The following is a 12,551-nucleotide window of genomic DNA, read 5'->3' as shown; positions in this document are numbered from 1 at the left end:
TATAAGGGTTATTTCCTACCCTACAGTATATTTTACCTGCATTTGGTCAGGCTGAAGGACATACACTCCCTGAAACGAAAAGATATTCCAAGTGATTCATAAATACCATAACATAACAGTGCACATGGCACACAAGCAACCAGTCCAGGCGAGGCTTTAGCAGCAAAGGTGGTTTCCTCAAATGCTTTGTGTTGGCTTTAGCAGCTGACATAATGCCCTTGACAGTGGTCATCTAAGGACATTTTTTAAGACAATCATTTTGCAGAAGAAGCAACACTCAGACCTTGATATATTGCAGCTGGGACACAGTCTATGACAGGTACTGAGACCCATCTTTCAGACTGCCTGAGCCAGGAACTAAGTGAGTGGGGAGGAACGGCCATGTTAGCATCCCAGCTGGGATTTGGACTTAGAACTTCCTCCCTCCTTGCTTCTGTAATGGGAAAAGCCAAATCCTGCAAGTGAGTGCTCTCAAGCTTCAGGAGCCTCTGAGTTCTGTTGGCATTTCTCCCAAGCACCCCAAAAGGATAACAAAAGACTGTCCCTGAGCCAGTGGGCTGCACAAACACCTCTTTCTTCCCTCTATTCCACCCAATAGGCTTTGGTCACCTGTTCAACTGTGACTTCTCGGTTTGAGCCAAGAGTCCTCAAGGCTGTAAGGAGTGTCTCACCCTTGCATCACTATACCCAGCCCCCACAATTAGGCAAGGTCAACAGGGATGGACGGAGGGATCCCAGTCTCCAAAACGGATCGATGAGCTGTCTCCAGGGAGGGGCTGGTGTCTGAACTCCACGCAAGGCTTTTTGTTTGAAATTAAGATGAAGAAGGGGAAAAAAATTAGGAAGAAATCATAATATCTTTCCAAGAAAGCGCTGTAGGGGTTTGTCTCCTGTCTGCCAGGCTTGTCCTGAGCTGAATCTGGAACGGCTGCCTGTTTCTGCCAGTAGCTGCCTCCTGGGAGAGTGGAAACCACTGGTCACAGCAAAGGAGTCTTACAACTGAAAATATCAGGCAAATATCCCCTCCTGCTACTTTATGCACACTATACATGTCATTCAAATATTTCATCTCATGCTAAATCATTCCCTGTTTAACTCCAGACTTCCTAGCTGAGCTCTTTGTCTGCAGAAGGGAAAAAAACACAATTTTACAAACATGAACTCTAACAAGCCTAATGATGGGATCACCCCAATGTTGCAGTTAATTCTCACCTTCCTGAGTTGGGTCAACTCACCAGTGGAGAGGGACTGAGACTGAAACACAAGCCAAAAATCTATCCAAGTTGGTGTGACAAAAAAGCTCTGAATACGTCCTTCTCCACCAGGGAAAGTTTAATAAGTGACGCCTGGTGATTCTTAGATGTTCTGCTAATGGATCACTAAGTGCATGTGAGCAAAACAGCAGAAAACAGTTTTTAGATACACATTACAAAGACTGCATGAACTTTCATTGTTTTGTCTTTCTGAGGTGGATAAACCCAAGGTGCAGTCTTTTTCATGCCTCATTTGAATTAATTAAGTCTAATGAGTATCACACGCTGAGAGCCCAGTTTTTAACAGGGGTGACATGGAATAGTTCAAATCTTCGTCTTTAATTCAATTTTAAACTGGAAAATGGGCATTTACAATTCTAAATTCTAATGTGAGCATCCACAGGTAAGATCTAGATGGTCTGTTAAAAGACACATGTCTGGAAACCAGCCCTATATGGTGGCATCTTTAGGTAGATAGCTGATCCACATTTATCTGCCACTGCACCCTGTACAATTTGCCATTCACATCTTTGAAGAACTTTATGGCTGCTAACTAATTAATCCTCATCACATTTCTACCCTATACACAAGCTTCCTGCTGGTTTTGAGAGGCTTCATTAGTGTATCACCAAGTAAGCCAGAGCAGAAACATACAACTATAAGAGCTCTAGTTACACCTTACAAGGGCTGTGTGAACTTTCCCTGACTTCTCTGTCTTTACTGGGGGTAGCAGGCTGGAAACCCTACCTGCTCAAGGTCACAGAGCGACTGGTTGCCAGTAGGTCAGCACTCCTGACCTTGCAGGCTGCTGATGGTTCCCCAGTTCTCGCTCTTTGCCAAGGCGTGCTGTGATGAATTGAACATGGCTGCACAGAACCCCTGGCTCTAATCACTAAAAGTGCAACTCACCCAGACTCATCAAGCAGATGTTCTTAGTACTGCGATACTCCAGTTAAAAAGCAAGAGCAGTGATGTTACTACTAGTCTTACCAGCCCTGGTGACATTAAGTACTTACAAAATCAGCATTCATTTTTGTGGCCTGCAAAGTCCACCTGGATCCCTAAGGAGAAAACAGACAGCTGTGAAGCCTTTGAGATGTCCTATGGGACTAGAAAACATGAGGACAGAGAAGACAACAGTGCTGGAGGTCTTATTTCCCATCTGTTCCTTCCCTTCCCTGTAACACCTGCCAGTAGGCAGGGCACTTTCTTCTTTCTCACCCTCCTGTGCCAGACACCTGGCAGGACTGTGAAGGGATGGCCAGTAGTGACGGTGAGTACTGTCTTAGCAAGCCTTTGGACACCTAGTAGGAGCACGGCACTCTGTGCCCCCAGGACGCTTTGGTGTTACCCTGGAAGGATGAGGGTGCAAACCCAGGCTGGCAGGCAGACCTGCAACACACTGTACTGTACCTGCTGATCAAACAGGGCCCAGAACATCGGCAGTGGTATGAAGAGGAAGAGAACACGTGTCACCATTTTAACCTCCCCAATCAGCTGTTTCTGTAAAGGGAATGAGCAAAAAGGTAAGATAGGGGTGAAAAGCCAACAAGTAATTCAAGCCACAAAGCATGAGAGCTCCTATTTCTTTCTGCATGGCAGTTACTCATTGCACTTATTTGTGATATTGGATATATTTGCATCTCTGCATTTCAGTGCAGCACATAAACTGTCCATTAAGGGTCAGGAAAGTACAGATGTGGGAAGGGACAGGACAAATGAGAGCCCGGTGCATGTGAGGAGTGGTGTAGCCAGGCCAGTCTTACTCTCTCCCCTGTCTATCTGCCAGTCTCCACCTTCCCCCTCCAAATCTACCAGGTAGAGCATTGCTTACCGAGTATTTTTCTGATGCCCAGTCCAGCCAGTGATCTCTCTTTGGAATCTGACGGGAGCGGTTTTTCAGCCGGTTTTTAAGAGCAAACTAGGGAGAAAAACAGGTAACTCCCTTGTGGCATATCTGCCCTTGTCACATTCTCAACTCAAGGCTGCCCTCCCCATCTCCAAATGTATGTAGTGCCAGAAAATTGCAGGGGTTTGCGGGACACTTCCAAATTCTCAGTTTGGATGCTTTATGACCAATTCTCTGCAGGGAAGTTTCTGTGACATCCGTTTATGAAAGGTATAATGTGGGAATGAACTACCTCATGGGTTTGTCTTTTGGAGACAAATCTGACACTAGCTCCCAAAGAGTGTTTCATGCTTGCTTTAAAACCTGCTATATGATAAAGCTTTAAACCTAATTTCTTCAGTTCTCTTCCAAAAAGCACCTGTCAAATTGATCACTGTGCTGGGGAGGAAATGCCTCGTTATTCAAAGTAACAGTCAAAACCAGAACTCTCACTCCCTTCTTGTTCTATAGATCTTTCTGGTGCAGCCCATGCCTCATTCACTCCTAGACCAGCTTTCAAGTTGGTTTCTCACTGGAGGAGAAATCAGTGACACTGAATTTGTAACTTGTTTGTTCATGCTGTGTGCTCCAGTCACTGAACACAGCCACTCTGGCAAAAGAGTGGCAGACTTCACTTAGAAAGCCTATCTTTAAGATCCAGCTTGTTTCCCCAAGGTAAATCTGTCCTAGGTAATTTCAACTCAGGTAAAAAGGAAACATCTGCTGTTAGCAACAGCTTCCTGAAAAACAAACATCGTTACCCACCTAATAATAAGAGAGTGGTTTTTAATATACTATATTCAGCTCACAAATTATGAAAAATAATTGATAAGGCTATAATGCAACTTCAGCAGGTGTTTCTTGCGTTTACAAGAACATGCTCAATGTGCATCATATGAATGTGTACTATTACTGTCTGCTGAACTGATAAACCTCAGTAAAACTATTCAGCTGAAAATAATTGAGTCATATATCTGATACTCCGTAAGTTTCTGAATTTTCCTTTCAGTTCAGTCTCTACCAGCATCTGCCACTAGTAGTTCTACTGACATCAACTGAACAGTTCACAGAGCTAAGGAAAAACAATTGAAATGTTGAAAGAACAAACTAGAACATAAATGTGCTTTCTTATTCCTTACAGCTCATCAGGAAGATATCCAGGAGCAGCATACAGAACTCCAAATGTCACCTCCCCTTTCCCTTTGCACTTTCTGACCTGCAACCTCAGAGTCACACATGAAAAAGAGAGAATGGCACACACTTACGCCGATGCATTTGCACACTTCAAGTAAGACGTTCCCTTGTGGTGGCGTTTTTCTGTACAGTCCACTTCCAGCAATGAACACAACTGAAAAATATTATAATCCAAATGGGAATTCCCATGACTGAGGCTCAATCCTGCCCTGGCTTCTGGGAAGGATACCCACCCCTGTATTCAACAGATCTCCTCTCCTCTTGTAGCTTACAGTATTGCAGTTTTAACAAAATAAATACATAGGACTCCTTTAATGTCTTCAGATGGAAGAAAATGCAACATCCTACAAGAGGCAGTGTGATCCCTAGGAAGACACGGTCCACCTTCTCATGATCTGCTTTGGCACAACAGGCACCTCCACATCTGATTCCTGCTGGGAATCAAAGCTTTAAAAATTCCCCAATCTACACTTTTTGTAGACTAAACTTAAAATACAATTGAATTGCTGCCTGCCCCTGACATTGGAAATCAGCCCTGAGTCATTGCAACCATGTGAGGATTAATCCAGATGCAACACGAGCTCTGTGTACTTATATCTTACATATATTTCAATGGAAACTGCCATGAAGGTCACCGCACGACACACTGGTGTTAACAGAAATTACCTCCATTTACGGTTTCCACGAAGAGACATACAATTTAAGATATTGTTTTGTCTTGGTTTTCCCCCTCAAAGCACAAAGAATATTGGACTAAGGCTTCAAAATCCTGTCAGAGAGGGGACTATCTGATTACATATCATTTGTCCTGTTCTTTGAGAGCCTCTGAGCACATTGCAATTCCAAAGATGTCATCAGGGAGAAGCACAATAAAAGCTAAGCATGAAATCCATATAACAAATCAACCTCAACGTTTTAAACTAATCCAATTGTCTGGGTCAGTCCACAGCCAGTGGAGAAAGGCAGGCACCTCTGTCCTAACACAGGAGGCCTGGGATACTGCAGGGAACTCACCATTTCTCTTTTCTGACTGTGAAGATCCTCTGCATCCAGTTTTGACTTGCAGAATTGTCAGAGACTTCTGAAGTCAGTTTAGGTGAGTAGCAGTGAAAGACACTTCTTCAAAGTCACCCAGAGTGGGTAGCTGCACTACCTAGTTTTTAGCATCTCCATGTGGACCTGCTGGTGTTTCTAAAAGGTTGTTTGCGGGAATACCTTCTGGTGATGCCATTGACTCCTTTGGGAACTGAGGCTCCTGCATTAGGTTTGGCATTTGGAATTGAATAGTATCAATCTTCCCCCATCTTTCCGAAAGTGAAGCAGCCCAGAAAACCTTGCTCTGTAAGACTTCCATTCTGCCTCTAAATCTGTCCTTGCTTTCCATCATCATAGGGAGACGGCCAGTCAGGGCTGAAAGGCTATATTCTCCAGATATGCATGCTGCTCACATAGTCAAATATATCACCTCCAAGAGCATTTCAGTGTGTTACAAAAGAACACAGAGCTGCTTTGCCAGGCAGGCCGTGGAATCTGGCAGCAGGACACTAGCTAAAAACACATTTCGATTGATGCCCTCACCAAAACTGCAATATTTACACGTCCATTTTCCCCTGGGCAACTACTACCCTGCTAGAAACATTTATCACACAATGGTGCACGGAAGAGCCTGTGCTGCCTCAAACTGATACAAACAGGCCACAGGGGAAAAGAGAAGCTTCTCAGGCCCGTGATCATGCACTTTTTTGAAAAAATTGCTGTAACGTTAGCTGTGGCCTAATGACATTTCTCCAGTGTTCTGATTCTTCTCTCTGATAGAAGTTTGAGGGGAAAGAGCAACATTCACATTCTCTGGGGGACAAACTTTTCAAATCACAGATGCTGTGGTGAAATCACACAGTTGCTTGGTCTCTCAATTAAGCTAATGAGCTGAATGAGAAGTCACCCCATGCTGTGTCAAAACCTCTCAAATGCAGTGTAATAAGGGGACTGCTCCCCTCAGCAGCTTGCAACTGTGAAACTAAAGCTAACGGGGTGTCCTCTGTATTGGCTACCAAGGAGTAACAGTAAGAATGTGGAAATTTTATAAGGGTTGAAGAAGAAATCTTGGCAAGTACATTAATGGGGCTAAGATGCAAGCTTTAGGAAGTAGGGTGATTGCGGCTGCCTCCTGACACTCGGACAATAAGAGCTTTTTATTGCAACATAATAATAAGCTATCACTGTAATTGTGGGAATTACTTCAGCCGAGCAAAGCTCAGAATAAAGTAACATCTCATTCAGCTCCCTTCGAGATTTCTGTGTGGTGCACAGATTCTGAAGCAAAAGTCTGAGCCATTAATGATGGCTCCAAGCTGCAAAGAGCCTGTGGAAAGGTCAGAAGCAGTATAAGCTTCTCTTATCTAAACTGGAGAACTCTGAGGACTGCTCGGATTGCAGTTCAAAGGCCAAGCCTGCTCACAGGCAAAGCTGCAAGCCATCAGGAGAATCATTTTGGTGTCTCCCTTTGCTTTATAGAGCAAGGTAATTGTATTGTGAAACATCCACCAGACCATCTTGTCATCAGTATCATGATAAAGGATTGCAGTAAAACCATTGTCTGCCCACCACTAAGTGAACTAGGGATTTTTCTTGCTGTTCTGAACTGTGGAATTGTTGGATGACCTTGAACCCTTGCGTTTCCAATCAGAGCATCCATTCAGAGCTAGAGCATTTGTGCCTTTTCTCATTTACCCATGGACTCAAAAATGGTAACTCCTATTACAAGCATTATTGTTTCCACTTACCAAGAGCCAACACCATCAGTGCTGCTGGGACACCGAATGCCAGTGCATAACAATCCTCTCCAAAACATTTCACATCCCCTGAAAAAGAAGTCAGAAACAAAAGCACCCCATTACAGTCAGACTTATGTTACTGGGGCCTTTGATTTGCTTACCCTAAATCAGTCACTTCCCCTGGCTTTAAATCTTATTTGCTGGTGCTTGACATTGTGAATTGAATCTCCTTGAAACAGTTGTTCTCCCTTGAGGAAGACAATTTGGAAGCAGGGTTAGTGTCTGCCAGCAAAAGCAGCTGATAATGGGATATTGATGAGAATGGTAGAATGGAGGGGGCAGACAAATAGGTAGGAAGAAGTAGTAGGAACGTAACTGGGAAAAAACCCGCAACATTTAAAATAACCTGAAGCCATTCTGTATTTGCCTAGATCAAAATAACCAAGCACCGTGTTTCCACGTTATTCGTGCCAGCTGCAGGAGTTACTGAGCCAAAAACCTGAATCTGATTTCATGGTAACCTACAGAGGACAAAGTGGAAGCCAATACCCCTACTAAATATGTGGGAGCACAGGATTGCCTCAGTCTTCACTGGCAAGAGCTCCAGCTGCACAGCCCAAGTCACAGAAGGCAAAGGCAGGGACTGGGAGAATGAAGAACCACCCACTGTAGGAGATGATGAGGTTCGAGACCATCTAAAGAACCTGAAGGTGGACAAGTCCATGGGACCTGATGAGGTGCATCCGCGAGTCCTGAGGGAACTGGCAGATGAAGTTGCTAAGCCACTATCCATCATATTTCAGAAGTCGTGGCAATCTGGTGAAGTTCCCGCTGACTGGAAAAGGGGAAACATAACTACCATCTTTAAAAAGGGAAAAAAAGAAGACCCAGGGAACTACAGGCCAGTCAGTCTCACCTCTGTGCCTGGCAAGATCATGGAGCAGATCCTCATGGCGACTATGCTGAGGCACATAGAAAATAAGGAGGTGGTTGGTGACAGCCAACATGGCTTCACTAAAGGCAAATCCTGCCTGACTAATCTGGTGGCTTTCTATGATGAGGTCACAGCATTGATGGATAGGGGAAGAGCAACTGACATTATCTACCTGGACTTATCCAAAGCATTTGATACTGTCCCACACGACATCCTTGTCTCTAAACTGGAGAGACATGGTTTTGATGGATGGACCACTTGGTGGATAAGGAATTGGCTGGATGGTCACACTCAAAGAGTTGTGGTCAACGGTTCAATGTCCACGTGGAGGCCTGTGACGAGTGGTGTTCCTCAGGGGTCGGTACTGGGACCAGTGCTATTTAACATCTTTGTTGGTGACATGGACAGTGGGATTGAGTGCACCCTCAGCAAGTTTGCAGATGACACCAAGTTGTGTGGTGTTGTGGACACGCTGGAGGGAAGGGATGCCATCCAGAGGGACCTTGACAGGCTGGAGAGATGGGCCTGTGAGAACCTCATGAAGTTCAACAAGGCCAAGTGCAAGGTCCTGCACGTGGGTCAGGGCAATCCCAAGCACAAGTACAAGCTGGGCAGACAATGGATTGAGAGCAGCCCTGAGGAAAAGGACTTGGGAGTGCTGGTTCATGAGAAGCTCAACATGAGGCAGCAATGTGCGCTGGCAGCCCAGAAAGCCAACCGTATCCTGGGCTGCCTCAAAAGAAGCGTGGCCAGCAGGTCGAGGGAGGGGATTCTGCCCCTACTCTGCTCTCGTGAGACCCCACGTGGAATACTGCGCTCAGCTCTGGAGTCTCCAACACAAGAAGGACATGGAGCTGCTGGAGGGGGACCAGAGGAGGGCCACGAAGATGATCCGAGGGCTGGAGCACCTCTGCTATGAAGACAGGCTAAAAGAGTTGGGGCTGTTCAGCCTGGAGAAGAGAAGGCTCCGGAGTGATCTTATTGTAGCCTTCCAGTACCTAAAGGGGGCCTAGAGGAAAGCTGGAGAGGGACTTTTTACAAGGGCATGTTGTGATAGGACAAGGGGCAATGGCTTTAAACTGAAAGAGGGCAGATTTGGATTAGATATAAAGAAGAAATTTTTCACTCAGAGGGTGGTGAGGCACTGGAACAGGTTGCCCAGAGAAGTTGTAGATGCCCCATCCCTGGAAGTATTCAAGGCCAGGTTGGATGAGGCTTTGGGCAACCTGGTGTAGTGGAGGGTTTCCCTGCCCATGGCAGGGCGATTGGAACTAGATGATCTTTGAGGTCCCTTCCAACCCAAACCAATCTACGATTCTATGATTAGTGTTAACACTCCAGTTCCTTTTCTCACCACCTTCCCAATCTCACTAGAGGCAGCCTGCTCCAAATGTCTGGTCTTGCAATAACCCATTAGGAAGCCAGGTTTGTTACAATGTGGTTTTGCTTGATCTGAACTATGGCTCACTGAAATCCTGCGCCTCTTGGACCAGGTCAGTTCTCACACCACATGAATTTAGAAGTCCAGTTGCAAACTGCAAGCCAGCAGTGGGGTCTGTGTTTGTATGCCAGTGGCTACAAATTACTGCATTCTTACATGGAGCAATAACAAAATGGCTAAAATAAGCCAACATACTTAACAGGAAACCAACTCATGAAGCCTTCAGTTGTTCCTGTTTGTTGTCCCTGGGCAATCATGGTCAGCTGCATAGCTGTGTGCATGCATAGCATTTATTTACTGATTTTCAGCAAATTAGCTGAAATCCAGCAAAGCTGGCAGTGAGATGTTATGGACACACTGAACTTTTTACATGCAAAATGAGTTGGGCTTCTCTATCCAGAAGTATATACTACAAAATTCTGCCAAATGTCTATGAACTGCATTTCTTGCTCTTCCAAAAAAAGCTTTCACAAAAAAATTTTACTCTTTCCCCATCCTCTTCACCTCATTTCCATATTGCAACTAGTTTATTGCTTGGCTATTTTGGCACAGGTTTTGGTGTTTGAAGGGGACTGGATTTGCATCGACTCACCAATGACATTGAGCAAACACCCTTTCCAATTAGAATGCTGATCTGGGGACACTGGTGAGTGAAAGAACATGAGATCCAGCATTTGTCTTTGCCGCACGCACACTGTAAGTATGAGACAAGCACAACTGCCCACAGCCTTGTGAAATGAACGGCCTGTTAAAATAACCACTCTGAACAAAGAAAGCTTCCTGGAGGCCAAGGGACGGAATGAAAAAAATTGTTACTAAGTGTGAAGGCTACCTTGTCCCTGTCCCCAGGCACCCATAGCCTGCTGCTCTGCCCCTGTGCCTGTATTTAGAGCGTGCCAATCCCCTTGGCTTCTAGGCGCTGAGATACAATGAAGTAACTGCAGCAAGACTCAGGGACTAAATGGGGTTGTGCAAGCTAGCTGGAATGTAAAGTAGGTCTTAAGTGGGGCATAGGCCTGTGCTTTGTTTTCAAGGCTAGTTGCTCAGGGCTGCAATCTTGCAAGCAGACCCACGCAGACACTGCCTGGGAAAAGGACAGAGCCCCTCCAAAAGCCAGCAGCACCCTGTGGGAGGGAGAAGGAAGGAATTCAAAACCTGTTCTGCTAAGTTTTTTGGTCCTGACACTTGCACAGGACAGCAGAGATCCATTCCCATACTCAGGCTACCTGCAGGCAAGACAGGAATAATCCTTCGCTGGCAATGGGGAGGATTAGATGACCAATAGGTCCTTCCACTTTTCACATTCTGATTCTACAGTACAGGCTGGCTTTGAAATACAACCAGGAATATAGTTTCTGTGACTTGTCTGCTAGTACTATAAATCTGTTACGCTGCTACGGCAGGATTAACAAGGCGTAAATGCAATACACTGGCCACTCCACAGATAATGTAATTTCTGCCATTCAGTTGTCATAAGAGCCTAACTATGCACAGCAGAGTAGTCAGAGGGCAGCTAATGTATTGTCTTATTCTAAATCAACACTGACCTCTTAATACAGGAGTTACAAACGTGGAGATCAAACTTCCAGCATTAATGGATAAATAGAAGATGGAAAAAAACTTGCTTCTCTCCGAGGTCTAAAACAAGAGAAGACAATATCAATGTCACAGCTAGCACAATTGGGCTTGCAAATTGAGCACCATCAATTCTCTTGTTAGGAAGGCTGAGTAAATATTGACACGTAGTGCATAAAATGTTAAGCAAACAATCTTGTGTTCAGGTGGTGGTAAATGCCTACACAAATCAGCTCACGTTACTTGAGAAGCGCTTTGGGGTTTTTTGGCATTTCAGAAGAAAAGCCACTGCTTCGAGAGCGTTGTGAGACTGCAAGGAGGGGAAAGCATTTACTTATTCAGAACAAGTAGCATGATTCAGATCCTCTGTCACCTAATTCAATCCAATTTGGCACGGTTTGACAAGCTCATCATTTCTTCCCATGTCTGAGCTCTTTTTTTTTCCTCCTCTCCTGTGTAGAAATAGAAAAATAAACTTGTGTGTTTTGATGAGCTGGTAGTAACAGCATAGATGAGAGGTATCCATCAGATGGGAGATTACCATGCTGAGGCCAGTCAATCTCAAACTAATAGGGTAAATTAAATCTACGGGAGCAAATTGAAGAACCTGATGGTGGGATGAACTCTAAGAGAAAGAGTTCAGAATTTGACTGATGTTGTAATATATTATAGTTCATATAGTCAAAGGATTCCTGTTGATCTTCTTTCTTCCTGTATAACTCATAATTTGGAAGGAATCAAGAACTTGATGTGGAGTTTAATCTTTTTTGCAAGAGTAATATGTGAAGGCATTCAACCAAGAGCAGTCTCTCCTTGCTTTTGGAGGAGACATACATGCACAGTGCTAAACCTCCTTCCTGTGCCTGAGTGGGCAGCAGAGTGGAGGAAGAAGAGCAGGCTACCTGATCTACCCCATGCTCATCTGTATCACCAGCTATGGGACACCTGAGCCAGTGAAACCAGCATTTAAGGACAGCCCAAGCCCAGGCAGCCAATGTACTCCACATGTATCTAGGCTTTGCTCCCACCTGTCACCAGGTCCTGTAAAGGTAGTGAGCAAATTGCTTGGGACATGGCTTGGTGCCTGGCAGAGAGCTCCTTAGGGCACCTTGAGCCACATCCCTATGACCAGAGCATCATCTGAATGTGAAGCTTTAGCTTAGCTGAGTGTGAGGGAGCTCCTCAGGGGCCTGGTTCTGGCCTCTCTCCTTTTAATATCTCCTGCTTCTTTCTGCTCCCTGAGACAACAATATTCACAAGACCAGAAAACAGGAGAAAATGAGAAGAATTGCAGGCAACTAAAAGAGGACAGCTCTTATGGAATGTAGCCTGGGATCCAAAAACGTAACAAAACTTCCCGTGACTGATGGTGCAGCCAACAGGAAATAATGCTACTTTATACGGCAAGAAGCCTCTTATCACAGGGGATTGCTGCAGGGAAGGTGGGCAGGTGGGAGGGCATGGGAGGGCTTTTCTTTATGTTCCCTTGTGA

The 12,551-nt window shown here is 45.0% G+C and overlaps 1 protein-coding gene across 2 annotated transcripts in view; it reads right to left on the bottom strand.

Moving 5' to 3' along the window:
• Nucleotides 1-12,551, bottom strand: part of SLC15A2 (solute carrier family 15 member 2) — a 41,104-nt gene that overhangs the window by 16,989 nt on the left and 11,564 nt on the right. For both annotated transcript variants that reach the window (XM_086615643.1, XM_009987332.2), the window contains 7 exons: nucleotides 11,032-11,122; nucleotides 7,119-7,196; nucleotides 4,407-4,489; nucleotides 3,088-3,174; nucleotides 2,667-2,756; nucleotides 2,270-2,314; nucleotides 37-69 (listed from right to left, as the gene is read on the bottom strand). In XM_086615643.1, coding sequence (XP_086471769.1) covers nucleotides 37-69; nucleotides 2,270-2,314; nucleotides 2,667-2,756; nucleotides 3,088-3,174; nucleotides 4,407-4,489; nucleotides 7,119-7,196; nucleotides 11,032-11,122 — 507 coding nt within the window. The remainder of the gene's footprint in view (nucleotides 1-36; nucleotides 70-2,269; nucleotides 2,315-2,666; nucleotides 2,757-3,087; nucleotides 3,175-4,406; nucleotides 4,490-7,118; nucleotides 7,197-11,031; nucleotides 11,123-12,551) is intronic.

Source organism: Tauraco erythrolophus, chromosome 8 (genome assembly GCF_009769465.1).
Source record: "Tauraco erythrolophus isolate bTauEry1 chromosome 8, bTauEry1.pri, whole genome shotgun sequence".
NCBI lineage: Eukaryota > Metazoa > Chordata > Aves > Musophagiformes > Musophagidae > Tauraco > Tauraco erythrolophus.
Note: the sequence above shows the minus strand (reverse complement) of the source record. Positions and strands in the feature narration are given on the sequence as shown.